General features: G+C 39.3%; 2 protein-coding genes and 1 long non-coding RNA gene across 7 annotated transcripts in view; 1 reads left to right on the top strand and 2 right to left on the bottom strand.

Annotated features, from left to right (window-relative positions):
- slc2a4rg (SLC2A4 regulator) overlaps window positions 1–7,439 on the bottom strand; it is a 41,179-nt gene extending 33,740 nt beyond the window's left edge. Inside the window, exons 1-2 of one of the 2 annotated variants that reach the window (XM_014998366.2) lie at window positions 6,970–7,439; window positions 4,700–4,935 (exon numbers count right to left, since the gene is read on the bottom strand). In XM_014998366.2, the coding sequence (XP_014853852.1) occupies window positions 4,700–4,935; window positions 6,970–7,221 (488 nt within the window). In that variant the 5' untranslated portion in view covers window positions 7,222–7,439. The remainder of the gene's footprint in view (window positions 1–4,699; window positions 4,936–6,969) is intronic. The other variant, XM_014998367.2, reaches the window with a different exon arrangement.
- A 2,678-nt stretch (window positions 7,440–10,117) lies between these two features.
- LOC106924575 (uncharacterized) overlaps window positions 10,118–25,178 on the bottom strand; it is a 54,846-nt gene continuing 39,785 nt past the window's right edge. For all 4 annotated transcript variants that reach the window (XM_014998362.2, XM_014998363.2, XM_014998364.2 and 1 more), the window contains exons 6-9: window positions 23,986–24,150; window positions 23,362–23,523; window positions 19,826–19,963; window positions 10,118–14,705 (exon numbers count right to left, since the gene is read on the bottom strand). In XM_014998362.2, coding sequence (XP_014853848.2) covers window positions 14,190–14,705; window positions 19,826–19,963; window positions 23,362–23,523; window positions 23,986–24,150 — 981 coding nt within the window. In that variant the 3' untranslated portion in view covers window positions 10,118–14,189. The remainder of the gene's footprint in view (window positions 14,706–19,825; window positions 19,964–23,361; window positions 23,524–23,985; window positions 24,151–25,178) is intronic.
- On the top strand, window positions 16,948–20,326 carry LOC148158434 (uncharacterized). Its single transcript, XR_015763816.1, has 2 exons — window positions 16,948–17,077; window positions 19,837–20,326. It is a non-coding gene; the product is annotated as an uncharacterized LOC148158434 (long non-coding RNA).

The following is a 25,178-nucleotide window of genomic DNA, read 5'->3' as shown; positions in this document are numbered from 1 at the left end:
CTGTATTATAACGAGGCTTGAGTTGAAAGTAAAGTCTGTTTATATGTTGTTGTGAACTGTTGCTTTTTAAATACAATCATTTAAATTGAACTTCTATCAGTCGGTTTATTTAGTGGTTGTTGAGCCACAAACATGATACTACACTGTCAAAATATGTACTACATACAAGCTTCTCATTTGTCCACCCGCCTCTCAATCTGGAGATAATGAAGCTGCAGTGTTAAATGATGAGCTGTCACTTATCATCTGTGGTTTTAAATTGCCGGCGCAGCTCTGCGACCCAGATCCTGAGGTTGACCTACCAGACGTGCCAGATGCCTGTTTGCGTCCTGATCTGGGCCCGCCCCTCCTGCATAGCTCCATTCATTGAGAGACGACCTTTCACCCTTGCCTGTCAGTGCAAAAGCTTCAACCTCTTGCGGTGTGGGAGAGAGAGAGGGAAAAAAAAGGGGCTGACGCGACATGTGAAAACGGATCATCAGGTTCAGAAGGAATTCTTTTAAAACTAAAGATAACACTGACAAGTTCAAACTACTGAAATGTAAGAAAGCAGTCACCTAAAAAGCAGTGGATTGTCTTTCTCAGGGGGCAATGTCAGGGGTTTGAATGTGGGTTAGTCATCCCAGACTAGGTTGGGGGGTGGGGCGCCGTTTCAGCGACTCTGACCTTCAACAACCAGCTGAAAGGTCTCCTCTGGGAGGGGAGAATTGGTAGGTGTAATGGTCATGGCCAGGTGAATTTGAGAGGTGGACTTCACTCCCTCCTGCCCAAAAAGTCCCATTGACTTTTATCCAAACAGCGCATCAGTAAATATAGGAGATACACCACAAATCCTATCCTCTGTCCCCTCCCTTCACTGCCGATTGCTTTGGTGTCCTGTTTATGCCAACTCAGTGTTTTCCATTCATGCTAGCCGACCGTGTACCTGACCAAGGACAGATAAGAGAGACAAACTCTTCTCATCAAAATAAAGCAACCCCTCCCCTGTTCATCTCATCAGGCCTTACTGTTTTTTTTTTTTTTTCTTGCTCATTTCAACTAGTCTCTGTTCAATATCAGGGTACTGGATCCCATGCTGATGAGAATTGACAGGTCGAACACGCTTTGCTTTAGGGTGTGAGTGCAAGAGAGACTTAATCAGACACAGGACTCCCCGAGGAGGGGGTGCAGTTGACAAAATGGGTGGGAGTTTTGAAAGATGTTTCAGGGGGTTTTAGTTTTGTTAATCGAATAAGCACACATGTGAGTGGGTGCATTGGCTCTTTCTCTCTCATCCTGCGAGGGTTTTTGCCCAGACTTGTCGAAGGGATAGTGACCTACTTTGCAGGGTTTGCAAACCAACAAGACAAACCGTGAAAGTGAAGAGTTTTGCACAAGATACAAAATGCAGAAAAGGGAACCAATACAAAACACACAGAGGGCCGAGCCACGTCTTTCCAGCAAAAAGTCTCCTTAAGCACACATAATCCTGTGACACAGAAATAGTATTAACTAAGCTGTTGGGAAACAAATGAAGATGAATGGTTTTGTTGACGTTATCTGAAGCAGGTTACAGAGTGCAGCAAACGCACTCCTGGTTACGCCCATTAAACGCAGAAGCTTGCAAACTTAACAGGATTGATATTTCATGCACCCCCTCCCCATCGTTACAATTAAATAATTTTTTTCTTTAGGTGAAATTTTTCAAAATCTGATTTTTGGGAAGTACTTTTTCTCCCATATATTCACTGATGAATATATGGGGGATGATACAATTTTTTTTTTCTTTCATTTTCTGTTGGATTTAAAAATTCTTTCTAAAAAAAAAAAAAAAAAGTTTCATGTTTCCCATACAGTTCTTAGAGCACAACATCAGAATCAGGTCACATTTCTAACAAAACCAGAAATTTGTATCATCCAGGAAAAGCCTGACCAGTGGGTCTCCAGTAAATTGCGATTAATACCACATACTCATCGGGTTAACAAACAGAGCCAGAATTAGATGAAGTCTTGGTCCATTTAAGGTACATTTTATTCACCTGATACACCAAATCCAAAGTAATACCTTTAAATGAACTCGCAAATTTTTAAATCAGACTGCTATTTTGTTGATAAACTTTTGCTCGTTTTTCAATATCTAAGATGTCCAAGTAAAAGTGTTTTAAATGATCGATATCAGGTTCCCGCAATTTACGCATTTTTCGTTTTTTCGTAGTTTGCTGTGCCACCCACAGCAAAATACCTCTGTGATTTTTTTTTTTTAAATCCGTGTGTTTGTGTGCAAATTATTTTGGTTCTTGAAACTACTGTGGTTTGTCTCATCAAAAGGAAAGTTTCAAACCCACTAGAGTTACAACAACAATGAAAAACTATTAAAAACTATTCACCAATGTTTCTATGATCAAAAGACATCACTGAGTTTATGAAGCACGATAATTTCCTGATTGAACCCCATGTAAATATCTCAGGAGCTAAATTATCAACAAGTCATATCAAAACAGAAAGTAAAAATGCTAGCAATAGCTTAGCACTTCCAAAAACATCCCTGCATAAAAACTGTCAACAGAAGTAAAACACAAGTTTGTTGCAGATTGTAGCTAGATTTACTTGGGTATAAATAGAAACAAAAGGCTTTCCTGCTAGAAACTCTTGTGACTAAATATTTTTCACCATCAAGAAAAACGGATATCGTAGAGTCTAAAAAGTCAGTGGTGAACGAGTGAAGAAAAACACAATCACAGTAGATCTTGTATTACAAAATTAAATCAAATTGTGTAAGCATACTTAACTTCAAACTACTGAGTTTTGAAGCATTTTCAGGGAATTCATTTTATTGCAATATTGGGGTAAAGTAGCATCAAAATAGTTTTTTCTTCAATCGCTGGTATCAAGGACAAAAATGTATTTAAGTTCATGCTAAATTAAACAGAAATTCAAAATAAATGCATTGTTCAGTTGGCAGGAAGACATGCCCTAGTGTTCGACAGGTGTTAGATACATTTATCCAGACTGTCATTCTTTTCAGTAATCTAAGAAAACTTAAAGATAAACTAACAGAATCCATGAAAACGTATCCAGTTTAAAACAAACTTAATAGGTTTTGATTAGAAGCCACTTAGGGAAGAGGTATCATCACTATGATATGATTTAATTGTAAAAAAAAAAAAAAAAAAAACATAGTTCCTTGACACTGAATGCAAAACAAACACAAATCTTAGTCTGGCAAACTCACTGCAATATTAGAAAAGGTCAACAGTGCAACAAACAGACTTCACTTTTATGACCACACCGTTATATAATGTTATGCAATCTCTCTTACAGTCTGAATAATGTCAACGCTGAATTTGTTAATGTGGTAGCAGTGTGCTCAGTGAGATTGCTATGATTGTGCTAAAGCTTTACATCTGGTCAGCATGTGTACATAAGAGACAAAAATAGATGCTTTCTTGGCCATCTCATAGGCACTATGTTGAATTCAAGCAGTTTGTTCCGATTTAAAAGTAGACTCAGTCTTGCAGGCTCCCAAGAGACTTTCACTCACAACATAGTATAAATGATCACTGACACGTGAAATTCACGTGTCGAGATGGAAGTAAATGAGTGTGGTGTTGAAACCCCCTTAGCCATTCACACCCTTTCTCAAATATTATGTTTGTTCAGTGCAGCAGCAATCAGTTTTTTTTAAGTTACTTTGGAATACATCTACTACACTGAGCTCACAGACAATAAGGAAAAAATATCAAGTTGTTTAGTTTTTACACTGTACGCCCTCCAGGCATTTTAATAATCTCCAAGAGTCATCTGACAAACGGGTAGGAACTTGACACAAAGAGCAACCAATAGCTAAGTAAAGAAAAAGGTTAAAAGCTTTAAAGCTAAACCGATATCCACTCCCAGTCCTCTTTCATATTACATAATCACTTATCAGTGCATTAAGCTTATCGCTGCATGCTCGTTCTGCTTGTTTTTCAGACAACAGTCTGTGTGTGTGTGTGTAGCTTACACCGAGAAGGCTGTGGATACAACTGCATTGGAAAATGAAGAGAAACAGCTAAAACAGAGGCAAACAACAATGCCAGCATATACAAGAAGAAACGATAAAGTTTATCTGCCCATGTACATGAAGAAAGCAGCTAACACATCAACTGGACTCTGGAGAGGAATGTAACTTAAAACAGTCAATATGATGACTTTGGACTAATAAAAAACTTTCCCAAAAGCAGTTAAACTGACTTATCAGTAGCCTGCCTCCTTGTTTTTTCCCCTCCTTCGGTCAAGCAGATTGAGCAATTCTGGCTCTGACTGCAAACTCTGGCTCTCCAAAGGAATAGTATTTCGAAACTATTCTGGATGGAGCACTAAACATGCGGTCAGTTAACCAGTACACTCCCACACCATTCAGACAAAACCACTGGACGGTTATAGGCAGATGGTGTATTTCACTTCTCTTCAGACCTTATGAACACAAGTCAGAGCTGAATGCACAAACTGCCAGAGCCAATTGCTTTTATGACAACAAAGTCACAGCCAAATTACCCTCGGGCACAAGAGCCACCCACAGCAAAATACCTCTGTGCTTCAGAATCCTATGAGCTGGCAGGAGGAGTGTATTTGTGCTAAAATGTAAAATGGGGCTTTGTCTACAAGTTAAACGATGCGGTCCACAAACACAACCAAAAATAAATGGGTCCACAACTGTTGCTGGCCTCAGTTTTCCTACCTGTTTCTGGGGACTGGGATGTGGGAGGAGGGAAGGGGTTGTATCTCCGCCTGTGGGACATTCTGCCCCTGTGCTGGCCTGATGCTGTTGGCCAGCTCTGCCTGTTTTCCTGGGTTTCTGATGTCCAAACTTATGGAGCTGCCTGGCAACTGCCTGCCCATGCCAAGGCAGAGGGTAGGACTGGCCCTCTTCAGGATCCCAGTGGAACCAATGTCTTTTTGGTCTCTGACGGCTGTCTGGAAAATGAAGCAGAAACAAACTGAACTTCCCTTTATCAGTCCCAAGTAGTTGAAGTACTAATAACCTGTATTTGGGATAGCAAAAACTATTTTTAAAAATATATTGGAAGATTGGAAGATCTGTTTCTCATTTAAGTGAGCTCAAACTGTTGGAAACAGTTTTTTTTTTACAGTATCTTAACTGCAGAAGTCTCTGGAAAAAATGAAATTTTTTACGTAAAAAATGAATTCACAAAACCTACAATGCGTAAATGGACAGTTCAGATATACTGAAATTATGTTTCCGTAATGTAATTATCAGAAACAGTTCCTCTACCTGTAGTAAATAGATATCATATCACAGTGAGCTATTCAACCTGTTTAGTAGATGTTAGCAAGCATTTATGGTTTAATAAATGCTACTTAAAGAGACACTGGTAAATTGGTGGGTAATAGAGACTTTCACAACACACGACTGGTAAGTTTGTCACTGTTTTTTTCCGGTTGACACTACCAACTGTATAAATATGCCTCATGTTACTCATCATTCTAAGTTTGCCAAGAATTGAGTAACATTATAGATTTTTTGACTGTCAGTTGTACAACAGCACTGAAAATTGTACATCCCTGTGTTTTCCCAGGTCTCCTGAGGATGTTGATCAGGTGGAACAGCTGATTAGGTGGATTTATACAGATAGCAAGCAATGTCAATAACACCGTGCTGCTTGGTTGGGAAAAATCACAAACCTAGCAACTGTCTCTCATGAAAATATTAGTGCTTAATATCTGCTATTACGGCCCAATTTTCCACTGATAAACATTTTCAGTTTGACTTGTTACAAAATCCCCAAAACAGCTAAACACTTGGTCTGCCTGACTAGCTGTTGGCATTTTGCCACTCTGAAGATTTCTTCATTTTTCCACACACTCACTGCAAGTCACGTTTTTCTATTACAGTACGGGTAGAACTATCACTAATATTTTCACAGAACCTCACTTCAGAAAATCCAAACTATCCCTTTGAGATAATGCCAGAAAGCTATGTTAATATAAACCAACGTTTTCAAAACTTTGGCAGGCTGCCCCCCCCCCCTTCTCTCTCTTGCAGAAGCCATAAAAAGTTCACTCCACCCCAAACGGTACTGTAGCTGGCTCATTTTTTTTCTCCCAATCAATCATTAACAACTGTGATGGAACTGTGTGTTTTAGGTGGATTTTAGCACAGAAAATCAAGCTCAGCATATGGTATATGAAAATGGTCACACCATAGAATAAATCATATTGATTTAACCTAGTTTTGTTTAATATCCCTCTCCAGCCGTCGGTCTGTTGCTCTTCCCCACCCCCTCCTACAGTAACTATATACCTCCAGGGGGCCCGCCCCCAGCAAGAACCACTGACATAAACACGCGGCAAGGCAACGGTCTTGCCTCCATAAAAACCTGACTGATACATTAATAAAACGAATTTATTCTCTACTGCTAAAAACATGTCTTTATTTTGTTCTTTTCAGAAAGCAACTAATGGCTGAAAATGTGATTTAAATCCAAACGTGGTGCAAATAAAAAGCAGAAGCAAAGGACAAAATGAAGATATATATAAAAAAAATAATCATATAAATCAAATTTGTGTTTTGAAGAGTTTGGTGAAGGAACCGGGCCTGCGCAGCCAGGAAGCTCACGTTGTAGCTCCACCCTTAAGTCATGGGGGAGGGGGTAAATCATGTAGTTTAGAATCCCTGCCCCCCTTTATGCTGTAAACTTTGCTCACAGAATAAGTAGCCATTTAAAGCGGCTAAAACACAAGATAAACACTTTAATTGACTCTTTAGTGAAACTGGCCCTTTAAAAAACCACTTTATCCAATAAAAAAACATGTAAAAACAAGCCAACAGCTGTAGCTTTCTCATGCGAGCATCATGGTCGTCACCGTTACAAGCCATCAGCGGCATATGTCAAACTATACCCTCATGTTAACCCCGTCTGACTCTGTGATATCTGCGTGGCTACGTGGGTATACATGTGACTTTGAAAGCTTAGAGAAAGAACTCACTTTTTCCACGTTTTGTAATATTCCAACGCCCGGTGAGTGCCCGCTACCGACGGACGAAGTTCGCTCGTTTTTAACCGCCGCCGTCGAGCCTCCGTCCGTTACGCATTTGTAAAAGATGGGCCCCGGTGTGAAGCTGCTTTTTGCCACCGCTGGGACCCGGCTGTTGTAGCGACCCGGCCGGTAGTTGAAGTCCACGACACCGCCGACGCTTGTCCCGACCGACGACTTTTCCAAAATGCATTTGGACTCCATATTTAGTCAAGGAGAGTGGAGACTAAAGGAAGAATGTCGGCTTTCTGTAGGGTTTTAGTGCAAATTGCGGGAATTAGATACATTTATCGGGATTGTCGCAATTTGATGGGAACTATTTGAATCCTAACTTCTATTCTAGTCTACATGTGAAGTTTTTTCCACCGCTGCCGTCACCGCCGCAGCCCAGGATATCCAAAAAGCCGCCCGGTTAGGAGGATAAAAAGATTGTTTTGCCTCTTTCCTCCAAACCAATGCCACGCCCCCTCATCTGAGCTCCCATTGGTCCGACTCGTACATAAACATGTCACTTTGGCACGCGTCCACATCGAGACTGCCTCTGATTGGTTGTTTTGCTCGTGTCAATCACGTTTTTTTTTTTACGCAAGTAGTGTGGGAGGAAAAGAAAAGGGGGTGTGAGCAGCAGTTTACCGGCCGGTGTTTGTCGACGAAGAGCCGGTGTTGAGCAGGGGGGAAACAGCCTTCAGCCCCAGAAGCAAACTGCGCAGTAACGCTTATGCAAATTAACCGGCGACATAGTGGATCTAAAATCATGGTAGATAAAGTTTATTTTAACTGTTGATTCAAATTACTATGCTTTTTGTCTCCTCACGTAAGGTCGGGAAGTAGTTAGACACAACAAAAATAGTGTGCGACATATTGTAAGGAAGTCATGTGCATGTGGAAAGTATTTGTAGCACTTCACTTTTAACACATGTTGTTATGCTACACCTTTATTCTAAATTGTATTAAATTAATCTCTTTCTTGGAAGTTCTACATAGAAATACCTCATTATGGCAATGTGGAGAAAAGTTTGAGATTTTTGCAAATGCATTAAAATGGGAAACCAAAGAATCACATTTAAGCCACAGCCTACACCTTGATCCACCTTTAGCAGTAGTTACAGTCTCAAGTCTTTTATGATGCCACAAGCTTAGCACACCTATCCTTGATTCTCAAGTTTCATCATATTGGATGGAGATGCTTGTGAGCCATTTTCAAATCCAGAGATGTCCAATGAGATTCAACTGAGCTCATTGGGAACTCCAAATCAGCAGAATATTTTCATTTCCTTTCCCAGATTCATGCTTCCAGACAACCCTCTCTCAGAAGTCTGCAGATAATTTCTTTGATTTCATTTTTGGTGTTTGACCTTTGACCTGCACTGTCAACTGTTGGACCTTATATAGAGACCTTATGTGCTTTTCCAAATCTAGCCCAATCAACTGAATTTGACACAAGTGGATTCCATTTAAGGTGTAGAGATATCTCAAGGATGATCAGTGGAAACTGCTCAGTTTTGAGCGTCATAGCAAAATCTTACATAAATGTGATTTCTTGGTTTTGTATTTTTAATGACTTTGCCAAAATCTGTAAAACCTTTTTTCACAGTGTCATAATACAGTATTTCTGTGTAGAGTTTTGAGGAAAGAGATTAATTTAATGCAATTTTGAATAATGTTGTAACATAAATTGTGGAAAAAGTGTAGCAATGTGTACACTTTCTGGATGCACTGTAGCTCTGCAGAGGAAAATTGCAAGTTTCCTCTGGTGCATGAGTAAAGGGTGTACTAGTTTCAGCTGTAAAGCTTCAAATTCTTACATAATGAGTTTAAACAAGACACAACAAACTCTGGCTTATGAATTTAAAATTGGTAAATCAATCAATACAACTGGTTTGAGTTCAATGCAATCTCAGGGGTCCCTAAAGTTTCATTAACTTTACAATACCCTAAAAGTAAAGTAAATGGTTTGATTAGAAAATATTTTATAAAATCTCCAGCTCTTTTCAAACAACAATCTCCATGACATACTTTTGGAAACCAATCATTTTAAAGCATACTCATATGCTTTCCAAACAATAGAAATAGTTTTGGAGCCTATAAAACAGGATGCCATGGTTTCTGTTGGCTTAAAAATGCTGTTCTTTAAAAAAATAAAAATAAAAATAAAAAACATGCCTTGTCCAGCAGTGTTAAGCTCAGAATTGTTGTCTGAGTGCCAAAGAGTAGCCCAACAGACTTACTCTTTCACAAGTGCTGTACTACGGTTTTCACTGTAATGCTCCAAATTAAAAATTGTTGTTGAATCACAGTATTTTTTCTGCAGTCCTTTAGTCACATCATATAAGATTGAACATAATGTAGTTCTTTTTATTTTCATTAGCATCTTATTTAAAACTGCTTACCTCTCATAAGGACAGTGGTGTCCTCAACGACCCGTTGGCTTGTGTTTTGGAGGTGACAGTTGTTTTTTTTTTTTTTAAGAAAACATACCCTTAAATGTGTTTACTTGTATTCTGTATAACTGCAGCAAAACATCTGAGTTTTCTGTGTGAAGACTTCGTCGATTTTATTAAAGTTTAAGGAAAATTGTCAAAAAGACACATGCAAACAAACACAGATTTCACTGTGAAATGTAGAAATGTATTTTGCTTTCAATGTGAGCCAAATTGTGATATAAACTGTCAGAGTAGAGCAATGTTTTCTGGGTCAAAAACTGGGAAGTTTAAAAACCACTTGCCTCAATATCACTGCAGTCAACCCCAACGGGGAGAAGAAATAAATATATCTAATCAGTAAGACATTTTAAGTTAGAGTTTAATCTCCATCCCTACTCTCACTCCATGATGTACTACTACTACTACATTATCCAGCTGTTTGTGCTGTCAGTGTATATTTGTTAGTGAAAATAAAATCACACCTGTTGCTCAATGATCCAGAATGTGCACACCAGTGGTTTCTGCTTTATTGCCCAATCCCTCACAAACACACATTTATTGCATCCTGCATTATTGCAAGATTGAGTTATTAATGTCAGGCTGTAGCAAAGAGGGAAAACCTCTGCTTAGCTGGATTCCCTCTGCAAAACAACAACAAAATGCAGGTAACACAAGCATGTTATAATGTGCCACTTTATTAGAAAAGTAAAAACTCACTTTAATATTTTATGAAGGGTAATATAAAACATTACAATCTTTTGCATATTTGCACTGTCACGCTATATTATATTTATTAATTTTACTTCTTTCTTTTTTTTTTTTTAAATTAAACCCTGTGCTTTAAGAACATACAACATTGGCTACAGCTGTCACAGCAGCACTGGCCCGTATTTATATTTTAAGACAATTAATAAACAGCATCTGTATCTGCATGGAAAGCATGAAATGTTTTCTCATTTTTTCATACACAAAGTACTACGTGTCTGTGATAGCCATCTCTTTTTTTTTTTTTTTTCTTTTTTTTTTTTTTCCGGCAACAAATATACTGTATACTGCATGTTACATTGGAACAACATTAGAACAGCAACAGAGTATTTTACACATTTACATCATCGTACTGTTTGTGCAACGAACATTTGTCTCTGTCAGTGAATAACATTGTTCAACAATGTATTTCAGATCAGTCCATTCTCTCAGAGTAAAATGCAACACATAAGGTGATAGCCACACGGGGAAAACATGGAGCGCGGCGGCAATTTCCAGTCGATTTTGTTTGAGAGATCACTTCTCAGCTGTTGGCCATTTCTCATGAGTCAGACAGGCGAGCCGTTGGTGCATTGCTGATGCGAGGTTGGGGTCTGCCTGCACCCCCCGCCCCCCCCCCCAACCCCCCCGACCTCCCCTCCTCGATCTCTGTATTACTTGGAGACCCTCAGAACAGGACATCAAAGGGTCCTCCTCTGTACAGCAGGAGAAAGAGGGAGTGTCTTCTATGTGGAAAACAAAAACAAATCCGGAAGGGGGCAAGCCCTCTGGGTCCGTGTCCATTTGCACTGACGCTCATCTGGCTTTACACTAGCTGTGCATCTCTCCCCCACCCCCCCCACCCCCAACCCCACGCTATCCTGCTTTCCTGCTCCCTCTGGGGAAAAGAATAAACAGCTCTTCCATTTTCTCCCAATGGCTCCTCGCCATCCCTTCCTCTCTCTTTTGCTCGTTAAAGTTGTTGCTTTGGCTAAACAAAATGCTGCTTTTACATTACATGGCAAAAAGTACAACATAAAATGGAAACGAGAGATAAGTAACACACTATTTGTTTTCATCTCCATATATCAAGGCATGCACTTACTTGCTCAAGCAGAAAGGAAAAGTAGCATCAACAACATAAATATACTCTTTTCATGGCAGTGGTGTGAGCTATTTAACCAAATGTATTGTCAGTAGTTAGGTTAAAAATTAAACAGTGCTTCAAAATACAGTGTGCATTTGTTTTTACATACTTTCTGACACAGTAGCATTTGTATATTTCTCTTAAAACCTCTTTAAACCCATCTTTGTCACACAGCAAGTAAATAGAAAATAAACTTAATCAATTCTCCCTTTACAGTACTGCAAAGAAGTATTTACCCCCTAAACAAAGTTATTTTATTTTAGTTTCTTTGTCACACACAAATGATCAAAATGTTAATATCAGACAATGAAAACCTGAGTAAATACAAAAGCAGTTTTCTAATGTTGATTTCAGTTACTTAGGGGAACAAAACAACCTAACCAAGCGTGAAGATAAAATTTCACCCCCTTCTTATATCATTAAATGTTTTTGATTAGTCACATTCGTTTGGGTATTTTTTCACTTTACACAGCCTGACCTGATTACTGTGAGAACCAAGACAATTAGAAAATCACTTAAATAGAACCTGTCAAACACCATGAAGTAGGCTAAATGATCTAAACAAACAAAAATTAAGGTCCTTAAAAACCAACCAATCTGGAGAGGGTTGAAAAGCCATTTCTGAGACTTTGGGACCAGGTAGTCTCACCAAAAGCCATTATCCATAAGTGGGGGAAACATTGGCCAAGAACAGTGGTGAACATAGTCGGGGTAATGAGGCAGGTTGCACCTTCAAAACCTGAACAAGTGGCCTTAGTTGATGGATTAATGATTTCTGCTCTCTAGCAAAAAAGAAATCCTAAAGGAGAAGATCCAGCCATCAGTTTGTGACCTTAAACTCAATTGACTTGGGTTATCTAGCAGACTAAGCTCATTCCTGGATTAACATTAAAACAATGTTTTGAAGGGTTGGGAGTAGATAAAATTGGGGGGTTAGGTTAGAAACATACACTGCAACATTATCTCTGTACAGGCCCTTAATGCTCAAAAATCCTCCAATGTTGCTGAGTTAAGACAATTCGGCAAAGAAGAGCATTCTAAATTCATCTGTAGAGGTGTAAAAGACTGACGGATTACAGTAGCAAAACTAGCTATAAGGTTTAAGACCAATATGTTTTCATAAGAGACCAAGATAGCTTTAGATGTTTTACTTTCTTTAATATTTAATATCATTTGAAAACTGAATTTTGTATTTACAGTAGTTTTTTTTTTTTTTTTAAACTTGCTTCAAAATTTGAAAGACCGAAGTTAGTCAAAACTCCAAAAAAACAGAGGGCAAATCTATAAAGGGGCAAATACATTCTCCCAACACTGCATCAAGCCCTAAAAGTCTTTTTTCCTGCATTCTTTTTTTACTGGTTCCCGAAGCTACATGGGAAAGACTGTTTATGATGGAAGAGAACCCAGCACAGAAACTAGAAACGAGACCGGGGAGAAAGAGATGAACAACTTTTCAAAAAGACACTAAATGGTAATATCTGTGTCCAGCTTTTTATTTTCTTTGGAGTCCAGACCCCTCTGTTACTATTTCAACCACAGGACTCAAGTCTAGTGAGCTACGTGGAGCTCTAGTTTTTTTTGTTGTTTTTTTTTCAGTGCTCAGAGCAAATCAAAAATGTGCTTTAATATTCCCTTCAGGGGTACAGCTAGGCTCAGCAGTCAGGCAGTTGTCCTGTGCAAAAATACAGAGACTATGAAATAAGATGTTTACAATCCGCATAAGAAATGACACAAACTGAACAGAATGAAGCATCCTGCAGTGGTATTGAAACTCTTTCACTTCTCCATTTTCTTTTAAAAACACTAATCTCATTTATCCCTGCAGTACAGTTAAGCTCTCTCATTGGGAAATGATCACACTGGAGAAATTCTTGCACAAGCCGTTTGCTGCCCTCGACCTGATCACTTCACCTTGCATGACTCTGCCAAATACGTGTGCATCTGGGTGGCGTCAGCATGCCTCCATCAACAGTTTGCCAAACGAGACGGAACATTTTCAACTTTTGTCTTAATCTAAAGCCTTTATTGAGCAAAGGCTCACGTTCTAATTTTATCACGAGGGCTCTTACTAGCAGCTGACACTGATGACAATTTGCAGAATGAAGACGATGACCGTAATTTACTCCTGTAATTTGCAGGGGGCCTGCAAATTACAGGCCTGTGTTTGAACAAAGCACCGCAAACACTCTCCTCCAGACGACAGGTCAGTGAGCGTCAGAACCTGTTTTATGTTTGCGTAGGTAGAGCGGAGCACCACAAATAACTGTGCCTTTAATGCGCTTATTCTCCACCCCAAGATGAGGGATATCTGTGCACCGGTGACCCGATTGCTTACCTTATACTCGGTAAACATCCACTTTCTTTGCTACTAATGTCTATTTTCATGTCTACTATTGTGTGAGTTTGCACAATGCATGCACATTTTTCTTATTTTTTTTTGTTCCATATATATTTTAAGAGTGTTCTTCTCAGGTTGTGAGTTGAAACACATACTCTTTCAAGAGTACAGTGTTCATATAAAAATAAAGATATAATGAAAAATGATGCACAAGTGGGTGAGTATGGCCAAGTGACACAGTTACATATATATATTTATATATATATATATATATATATTTTTTTTTTTTTTTGTTGTTGTTTTTCTTCAAATGTATCTGGTCCATTTTTGGGCTGGACTAGGCTTAGGCTGGTTCTGAAATGCAGACCAATCGAAGGAAGTCTGAACCTGGATTAAGACCCTGTTTGTACCTGATGTCAACACAAAATGGATCCTCATTGATTGTAGAGGGCCTGTGTCTATGTACAGCAACCTGCTTGAAGATCCATGAAATCTGGACCAGTGGATTTCTACGAGGATGCTACAGGCCGGTGACGTACATCTCCATCCCATCGTTGAAGGTGAAGATGGTGGTAGTGCCAGAAGTGTTGCCTCCCTGTTTTACATCGCTGATGGTTTCATAGAAGTTTTCCCCACCGGGGAGGCCTTTGGCTGGAGGAGCAATGGGCCCTGAGCCTTGTAGTGCTGCTGGTGCTGCCTGATGTTGCTGCTGCTGCGGAGGGCTTTGCTTCTTCCTCTTCAGAGTGGCGCTACCCCCACCTGTGCTGTTATTGGTTGCTCCCTGCTCACGTTTCCTGTGGGCGTCGATACTCGCGTATGCAGGGTCTGACTCGGCCACGGGAGAGGACCAGGACCGGTCCCCCACAGGCTCGTAGCATGGCTCCTCCTGAGAACGGGCCTGCCCCTGGACTCCTCGGCCTCGGCCTCGGTTTCCCCTGTCCCCTCCGAAGGAGCGCGGAAGGGTCTTTGCTCCGTTGTGCTCCATGGGAGGCTTTTTTTTCTGGGTTTTGCACACGATGGAGTAAGTGTCTGCAATCTGATGGCACATACAGACAGGACGAGAACACAGCACGGTGTCAGTTAATGAGTTAATAGCACAGAGCTACAGTCAAAACCTATCCTGTTGTTTACTGGTGACATATCTTGTGATAAGATTTCACTGCAGTGTTCATAAGGGCCAACGTCTCCACCTACTAACAGTGCCTCAAACCACTTGTGCCAGAATATAGTGAGAAAAAAAACCAAAACATTAAACTGCTGAAACATTTATAAGTAGCTGCCTCTGCATTCACTTCTTAAAATTCAACAATACTGAACATCTTTATACAATGATGTAATTTGTCAGAACACAGTTAAGAATGGCTCCCCTTTGATTGATTAAATAATACTCATGCACACCACAGTTATCAAATAGGGTCTATTAAAGTGGCCCTCTAGAGTCTAGAAGGCTGCATAAAAAAAATTGTGGCGGGTGAAAGGAAAATCACACAAATTTGTGCTTGAAAAATGAAAATCAGTGGGGCATGCATTTGTAATCAGCTCCTATTAATCACTGCTTTGCAAATTTTTATTTTGGTCTCATCTGACAAGAGCACTTTTTTTTTTTTTCTTTTTTTTTTACCATGTTCACTGCATGGTATTAGCTAATGGAAAACTGCAAACTTTTTATAGCTTTTTTCAGCAATGATTTTACTTCTGGATCTCGGCAACCCCTCCAGAGAGATGATGGGCTCATTAGCCGCTTCTTAGCTAAATTCCTGGCTTGGCTTGTCAGTATAGGTAGACTGTTATGTCTTGGTAAGTTTGCATTTGAGCCAAGCTCTTTCAATTGTCAAATGGCAAACTGGAGAGTGGTTCATCAGATGTTCAGATATTGCAGCATTATTTAACTCTGCAACTTAAATTTTTCTGCAACTGTATCTCTGACCCTTCCTGCGTGTTGCTTGATCTTAATTATAATGCTCTGTAAAATAATAATACAAAAAAAAAGTTTGCAGCCTTCACAAAACAACCGTTTCAGATTAAATTGCACACAGGTAAACTCTATTAAGTAATAAGATTCAATTTAAACAAAATTAGCTGCCCCGGGTTTGATGTTAGAGGATAAAATCATTTTAATTTGCAGTCCAGAATGTTACAAAGTTCAAGGGGTGTGAATACTTTTTCAAGGCACTGCAGAATGCACATGCTGCACTGGAGTCGGACTTAAATTAAACATTTTCTGCTATATATCGCAAGTCTCATGATGCTTCGTTAACTATTACGTCTTAGTATATAAATATCACCGACATGCATCATGTGATAAAAAGTGTAAAAGTATACTGTTGCTAAAATGGAATATGCAAATAACTGCCTGAGCATGGATTGTGTGTTTATACACAGAGGTTTGCACATGCATTAACAGCTCTTGCTCTTTGCTGTAACCTGACCTAATTTAACCGAGCAGGATAAGACAGTGTAAACTCTGTTATCAGTCCGTTGGATTTCTAGTCAACAACAGAGTTAGTTGTGCAGTGGATGAACCTGTTAAAATTTCCACACCACTGCTTTGGTAACAGGGCGACAAAGCATGGACTGAATTATCTGGACGAGAGCCAAGTTTAAAAAAAAAAAAAAAAAAAGGCCCAGCAAGTTTTGTTTTCCTGAATGACCTTTGTAGGTATAAGATTTGCTGTGCATGCACTGCAGGTGTTATGACTGCACGTCCTCATTCATAAATGCCGGGTTTTTTTGCACAGAGTGTGTGTATACGTGCTTGGTTTGCAGCGATAGCTAGGGTTCACAACTGAAAAGCATGTGTGAGGAATTCTGATAAACCAGCTCCGCGACCTCTGGCATTTCTGTGTCAAAATTCCACAAGTGGTGAAAAAGAGCAAAGGATTGTGGGCCGTGGTGATGTTTACCCTCATCGTTCACACCCACACCAGTAGCTCTGCTCTGCTGGGCCTGAGAAACGCTGCCTATGCAGACTCTTTTTTTCCACCACACATACAAATTAACCTTGTTTTTGTCCTGCCTCCAAAATCATGACAGGACTCCCTTTCTTTATGTGTGCTCACCTTGCACTATATGTCACATCGATTGGTCGTGCTGGGGGGAAAGTAAATAAAGTGCATGTGACTGAGACTTCCTCTGTGAGTATCTCTCGCCGTTTCTCTGCGCTCCTTGTGTTACAGGCAGAGCTGAAGTGGAGCACGCACACACCCTGCCCCCACAATTTTCTGGTGTGACCTTTTTGGATAAACAAAGACCCCGGCATAAGCTGTAAGTGCGTGCAGACAACGTGCTGTGTGTGTGTGTGTGTGTGCGCAAGTGCATGTATTTATGTGGACACAGAGTGTGCAACTCTGCACAGAGGAAGGAAGGAAGTCACAAGATGATGGGGATTTCAAAACTGAGCTACAGCTGGTGAGGAAGCCTGCTATTGTATGCTTTCTTTTCTCTTCTCAGCAGACTGTACTGCTTTATGTTGTTCTTAGCTTCCAGCTCTGAGCAAGGCTTCGATAAGCAACACTTTCTGCATACAGCGGCTATGTGCGCCACTCACGCATCTGGTCGTGGTCGTGATTCTGCGAGTTGCAAGGATCGCAGAGTTTTCAAAAGGATCTTGCAGCAGTAGATATTCATCTGCTGGGACACGCTTGATGCAACGTGACTGGTTGGGGAGGGCAGGGCCTCCTAATAGCCACAAAGGGAGTGGAGCAGAAGGAGTGAGCACCAAGGAGAGGAGGAGACTTGGTTGGGAGTGGAAACTCAACACCTTTTGACGGCTGCAACTGACAAACTCCAGAGCATAGGGGCATGTTAGGGCAACAACAAGATCTGAAGCGAGAAAACAAAACGAGTGGGGAAAACATTAATACAGAGGGAAAAAAAATAGAGAAAGAAGTTAAAAAAAAAAAGAAATTGTGAGAGACTGCAAAACGCTGTCAAGGCCAGTTGCTCTGTGGTGCATTTTGACATACAACGTAGAAGTGCTCCTGGCAGTAAAGCGCAGAGACTTAACCCTTTCATTACTACATAAATCATCCTTTTTTTTGGGGGGTCTAAACTCATCAATGCCTTTGATAAGCTCACTAACAACAATACCCTTTAGAACTACTGCTTTGTTATAACATGCCTTTTTAATCATAAAGTGTTTAAAATGTTTAGTGTTTAAGCTGAGACTGGGACGCATGGAGAAGTGTGGTGATGGAGTAAAAATAAACACTTGTCTATTTTAGGGACCCCTGTGCTATTTAGACTGACTGTCTCTGACCTGTAGGCAGACTGTTTACAGCTCACTCACTCAAACATATAGAATGCCTTGGAAAAGTAATCACACCTCTTTAAAAGTTTTAGCATTTTGTCAATTTACAACCAGAAACTTTGATGTATTTCAATGGGATTTCATGTGAAAGACAAAGATAGACTAGAGCATAATTGTTAAGTGGGAAAAAAGGAAGTAAAATCTTAAATCTGAAAAGCAGGGTTTATATGGAGACACCAACAAGTGTTTTTAACTTTGCACATCTAGATCCGAAAATTTAGTCCAGTACGTCTTTGCAAAATAGTTCAATCTTAGTCAGATTAAATCTAGAGTGACTGTGAACATCAGTTTTCAAGATTCCCAACTGGATTTAGGTCATGTGTTAAGCCAGGGGTCTGCAACCTTTGGCTCCAGTATTATCCATATATGGATAATACTTCATTATAATATGCTATATATATATATATATATATATATATATATATATATATATATATATATATATATATATATATATATATATATATATATATATATATATATATATATATATATATATATATATATATATGTGTGTGCATGTGTTTTCTGTCTTACTTTCTTGTAAAACCTAAAAGCACCAATAAAACATACTTAAAAAAATCGTTTTACCAGAGCTCAAAATAATCAAAAATTTTAAGTTGTCCTATTTCAAAGTGTCATGATCTTGGGTTGTTTTGAGTAGATCAGCCTTGTGTCTATTATATTCTCGTTCAGTTTGTCCTTGGTAACTTAGTTAGATCACGTTTATTATTTATTTATTGAGTTTAGTCGGTCTTTGTTGCGGTTAATATTTTTTTCTCTCTCTCAGCTTGCGTTCTGCTCTTCCCTCACAGCTGCATTCAGTTTGTAATTAGTCTTGGTCCATTATTCCAGCAATCAAACACCCCAGTAATTAGCCACCTCTTGTTCACTTACTCCTCGCTGGTTCCTTCTGCTTGCCTCATGTTTTCCGGACTCTGTTTTTGTAAGTTGTTTTTTGAGTTCTTTAGTGTAACTTATTTCATTATTTACCCAACGATTCCAGCTTCCATTTTGGTCCAACTTCATTCACACAAAACATTGGCACATTCATTTAATATTTTTGGCTCTAAACAAGTTTGAATTTAATAGAATTGGGGGCAAAAATGCCTGTTTGTTAAGTTTGCAGACCCCCGTGTAAGGCTTTTCCAACACAAAAATATGTGTATAACTGTTCTGTTCACAGATGATCTAATTTAGATTGTGTATCTTTGCAGCTCCTCTAGAGTTATCATGGGTCTATTAACTACTAATGTGAGACTGGTTTAAACTACTGCACAACTTTATTATAATGCTGGTTGCTTGGTAAGGAACCCTCCCAGGAGTTTGCAGAAAAGCTGCACTCAAACTAAGACTTCACTTAAATCGAGTTTCAGTTGGAATTTTCTATTTTAACTGCATAGTTTGTCTAAAACATAAACAGATGTGTGCATACATTTACATACATAAATACACACACACACACACACACACACACTATACTGGACAGCAGGTGACAGCCAACCCTGGTCTGTGCAGATATATGCTGAAGGCCGACAGATGAATGGGGGGTTGGGCGAATGAGGTTAAGGTTCAGGCAGGCCGGTGGGGGTTGTGGATCCATGTAACATAACCTCTTTCTGTAAGCAGAAACCACGTATGGCAGGAAGGTCGTGAGGCAGCCGTGTTATGACGACGTACCCAATCAAAAGGGTGCCGGCGTCGGTAAACACAGCAGAAATCAGAGACTGAATCTCCTGCCTGCTTGGAGAGTTTCCGGCCAGTCTTGTATTGATTCTTCCTTCTCCCAGCTTGTCACTAAAATCACATGTATCCATTCACAAATACACATACTGTAGGTAAACTACCTCCTTTGCAGTTGGAGGCGATGGATGCCCCGGCTGTCCGTTCTCTGCCCGGAGTGGAGGTGGGTGCAAGGTGATGATGTCGTCGTCCTCCGGAGGCTTCCAGATGTACTGCTCCCCGTTGCCTATGAACACCGCTTCCTGATAAACAAAGTCAAATGATGAGCTTCATAAAGTGCTGCTGTGAGGTTAGAATCTGTGAGCCATTGTGCAAAGGTGCACATGCAAATAAAAGCTCTAATGTTTTAATATTTCCCTCTGTGTGAGTTAAAAGCAGATGAACAAAAACAAGTGAATTATTCATGTGTGTTTTTGAGGAATGGGCCAGTTTCCAGGAGTCAGTCCTGGATTGCACGGACCCAAAGTTGGATTGGATCAGGGAAACTTCAGACCATGACTAGTTCCCATTTTGTGTCATCTGGATTTGGATGTTTATGGATTGGACATCTGATGTTGTAAATGTGAAGATTTATAATTGGAAATAAAGATAGGTAAAGTCTATTATTCTATTAGTCAAGAAGGTAAAATATAAAATATTCTGTGCAATAAGAAACTTGATTTAAAAACTACAACTGAATTCAGGTTTTTAGTCTAGATTTTTGCTTAATTCTTTGTATTAAACTCAAAAATAACATAAAATAGATAATATAATAACATGTTTCTTTTAGCAGCACCAGGAACATTTCTTGTTCTTTCTAAAAACCAAAAGTTTATGCATTGTTATTTAGGATTTTTGCTGTTATAACCACAATACTCTAAAAACAACACTTTGAAACTCAGTTCCAGGCTTCACCTGCCCTGCAGGATCATTTTGACTGGAAAGCTTTGAAGAAATAGTGAAATCATAACTTTTTAGCTAAATATCCATAATCTTACATGCTCAGTCCTATTGGGATTGAAAATGGTGCTGCTTGCCTATCTCCTGAGGACAATGGGCGAGAGGCAGGGTACACCCTGGTCAGGTGGCCAGTCCATCACAGGCTAAACATACATTATGACATCATCTCAAGCACCATGAAATAATGGCCTTTTGGACAAAAGGTTGGTTATTTAACTGACGATCAAACAAATGTCAAAAACAGTTGTCGATTTGTCTTGTTAACAAGCATCTGACATCAGTTAAAACCTGAAATTAGCTGTCTGTCTGGCTCTTCAGATGGAGATTTCAGAGTAAGATCTGTGTAGTCATAAAAACAACATTAAATTACTGAATCACTTTTTCTGTTAAGCCAAAAATGGCAGCTTTGTGCATAAATGCGTTTTTGTTTTTGTTGTTGTTTTTTTTCCCAGTTCCTCCTTGCTCTGCGACCAACAGTTCCAAAGACATTTTATGCAAATCTGCAAACTCAAATATGACTTGCTGACAGACAGGCAGACCTAGTGGCACACAGACAGTGCTGCCAAAACATAACCTCCATTTAACTCTGCTGGTGGTGGTGATTTCAGAGAGACTTGAGGAGAGGCAGAGGTCAGATAGGAATCTGTATTCAGGAGAAATGATTGGGCCTTTCATAGATTTTAACTGCTGCACTTAGCAAATCCTGACTGACAGGCAACAGTTGACTTACTCTTTTCAATACCTTTAACATTATCTGGAAAATATTACTGTGCATGGGTGGCTTAAGACAAACATAGATGTCATAAAAGAATGACCCAACATGACACTTCTCTTGCAAAACTTTTTATAGCTACAGGTCTTAAGAGGAATTGGTAACCAATTAGGAACCACAAATTGGTGAACACACATGCGACTGAGGATGATTAAACTTTTATATGCCCGCCCCCCCACGCAGCCCGACTGAGTTAAAATAGCAAATGGCTTCAATATGTGCACAGTATTTATTCTCATTCAGGCTGCTGGCTACCTGTTGGCTGTTTCTAGATAGACTTGCTGATGGATTCAACAGGAGCATGTTTCTAGATTACGTGCTGATTGATTCAACAGGAGCACTCCCACCGACAGACACACACGCACACACACACTGGCAACCAGGCAGCCTGCCAAACTCTTAGATAATCCATGCTTCCACACTTTGCTCTAATAGTGTGCTGCACTGCATTGATGCAAAGCGGGCAAAAGGCAACACACACCACACACACACACACACACTGGAAAAAAAACACTTTAAAGGTGTGTCACACTCATTAAAAGTTCTGGTCAGTAACAAATCACATCAGCAGTGATTTTATTCTTCATCTTAAGAGAGTTTTGGCTTTGCTTAACATTTTGACAGAAAGTCATCATAAATGTATTGATTTCTTTTCATTCTAATAATTGCTTACAGCTAATAAAAAGGCCACATCCAGATTTTTTTAGAAAATGTAAATAAAATGGATCCCTAATAGAAAATATTTTTACAACACAAATTTTGCCTCACTTAAAAGTTGTCTATGTACAGTAAAAGACATGCACTCCACATTTGATTTGGGCTCATTTTGCATGAATTACTGCATCAAAATGGCGAGGGATGAAGGCGTTTAGCCTGAGATATGACTGAGATGTTGAGGAACCCCGGTTTGCTCTAACAGCGGCCTTCAGCTTGTTTGTATTGTTGTGTCTGGTGTCTCTCACCTTCCTCTTAAAGATGAAAAAAGAGGAAATTTAAACCACTAAAAGGGGAATTTAAACCACTGAGCAACAGTTCATTCTTTTTTCTACTTGGCCCAGGAGAGACACACTGTTGTTTCTGGTTTAGAAGAGGCTTTACAGATGGGATGTGACGGTTGTCCTGGGTATGAGTTTTTCTAGTAGCAATCAGTAAAGTACTGGTTCCAGTCTTTGCCTTGCAAAATCCTGCAAATCTCACCAAACTAGGCTTTGCTTCACAACCCTCTTTAGTCTTCAGTTGTCTCTGTGTTTTGAACATATTCACATGGCATACTTTTTCCCTCAACTTAATATTCCAATAAAATGCTTGGATGCAGCAGTTTGTGAACAGACAGCTTTTTCACTTAAGAGAATTGAGATGTCAGAATAACAGTCAAATTAGAACAGACTTCCTCACAATTGTGTACATCACAAAATTACATTTCTACATTAAAAATACTTTTAAAAAATTGCGTTATGCTATTTTCAAAATTGATTGAAGTGCTTGAAATACATCACTATGTGAGCAACAAATTTAATATAAGTTTTATTTTTGAACAGAATTGCTGACATAAAGAACGTTTTCAATGATAATGTAATTTATCGACATCTGAATATATGAAGTATGTGACAGAACAAAACAATAGTTTTTGTGATTTTATCTTACGCACATCATTCGACTCTTCTTAAAGTGAATAAAACTTAATGGGGTATCCACATTTAACCTACACTCAATATATTTGTGCTCTAAAGCTATGAAAACTGAGAACATGCCAAGACCAAACCAGTTAAATCATATTAACCTGCATGGCTAAACATGTTTGTTTGTGGACACTGCCCTCTTGTGGTCATGAGGCTCTCCTACAACTGTCAGAATGTGGCTGGTTGAGGAGTGTAACAGATTATGTATTTGAAGAAGATATGATTTTTTTTTTTTGTTTTTTCTCGGTACCTTCGGGAAAGAGTGCAGATGGAACGGCTCCAGCGGCTTGCGTGGAAACTCCTGACTGCGATGTAGGGGAAGAGGACCAGCGGAGGGGGAGTCGCTCACGCTCGACTGGCTGTCTGACATGCTGTCAGCTCCATTATTCTCTTTCCGACTTAACTTGTCTACCTAAAAATTTGTATTGTGATTGACAAAATTATAGTCAATTATTTTATTGAAAAATATCATAAAACATTTCATTTCTATTGTACAAGCAGTAAGCGATGTTGCTTGAACAATGTAGGTTGATTTTAATTTATCTTTCAAAAATATTTTAAACCAAAAGCAAACTGGAGTTTGTAGACAGTTTTCACAGCTCTTCAAAGTCTCTAAAGATAACACAGCAACTGTGACACCTTCACATAAGCCTGACGTTAATATTTCTTTTTCAGAAGTGAAATCTAATACACGGTTACAGTTACATAAGATGCATTACGACAGTCTTTAACGCTCTCGGTAGGTTCAAAGATGAAACACTGCTGATGATATCCAGCTAAATCAGTTAAATCCTCCGGCGTTTTCTTTTCAGATTTCTTCTCTTTTTTTTTTTTTTTTTTTTAAACCATAGATAAGAAATTGTTGTATGTCTACCTTTTTATACTTTCGTATGGAAGCGTATTCAGCTGCAGCTGGATCTTGATTGACCAGGGAATTCACAGAGGACAGAGGAGATCTGCTAACACCGCTCGCTCCGTTTCCTCTCCCTGCCATGGTTCCATTAGTGACGCCGTTTCCTCTGCCGTTCCCTCTACCAGCCTGAAAACAAAAACAGACAGGTTAGTCTCTCACTGATCATTTGTCTCAAACATAAACAGAGAAAGACAACCGATGCAATGCATCCTGAATGTGCACCGATCCCGCTTATCTTCGAACAAATAGAATCTGCTGGGAGCGGTAGCTCCAATATGCTTAGAACTAATTTGACTTTATTTTTTGGGTTTTATTAGCAACAGTTACAGCACCGTTCTAACTTATTAGAACCATTGTTAAGATGAGTAAAAAGCCCTTCATTAAATAGTTATTTAATCACAGGAGTTTAACTTCAATTTTTCTAGTTCTTAAATAAATATGTTGACAAGATGGGGTTTTTTTCTTTTCTTTTAACAAAATCATTGGAACCAAACTTTTTGGCATACTGTTTGTAAAACTTCCTTATGCCAATAGGCTAGCGTTTATTCTTCTGCAACAACCTTTCACTTTGCAACCTTTGCAAATAGTGGGATCTTGGTCAGTTTCTTTAGTTTGCTCATCTTCTCTCTTCTCTTTGTCAACCCACAGGTTTCCTACAGAATGAGGATCTGGGTGTCAAGATGGCCAATGGAAGAAGGTTGATTTTGTTTCTGATAAACCTGTTTGTCTCGGTTCCGTCATGTTTTCGGTCAATATGAAGGTAAATAATCCGATGGCCAACCATTTTAAATGTGTTCTCATATGGTCCACAGGACTTCTATTTAAAATATCTAATTATTTTAAAACGTTTATCAGGAAATGCACTCCTGTGGGGTTACCCAGCCAAACTCACATCTACACAAAACCTCCATCATACTTAACAGTGAGTGGGAGTTGCTTTTCCACATAGTCATTCTATGTTTAATGACAAAACTGCCGGGTCTATTTGCTGCCAAAAGAGTTCGGTCTTTGATTAATTTTAACATAGGTTGGTCCCAGTTGAAACCCCAGTTAAGCAAACTCTACATATTTATGTTTGCAACGGCAGGAAAAGGCTTTGCTCTGGCATGACTTCCAAAATACCAGTTTGCATGTAGACAGTGTCTAATGGTTAC

The sequence above is a fragment of the Poecilia mexicana genome, unplaced genomic scaffold (genome assembly GCF_051168715.1).
Source record: "Poecilia mexicana isolate PSO_F unplaced genomic scaffold, ASM5116871v1 scaffold_7, whole genome shotgun sequence".
Taxonomy (NCBI): domain Eukaryota; kingdom Metazoa; phylum Chordata; class Actinopteri; order Cyprinodontiformes; family Poeciliidae; genus Poecilia; species Poecilia mexicana.
The sequence above is the reverse complement of the archived record's forward strand: the minus strand, read 5'-3'. Positions and strand labels throughout refer to the sequence as shown.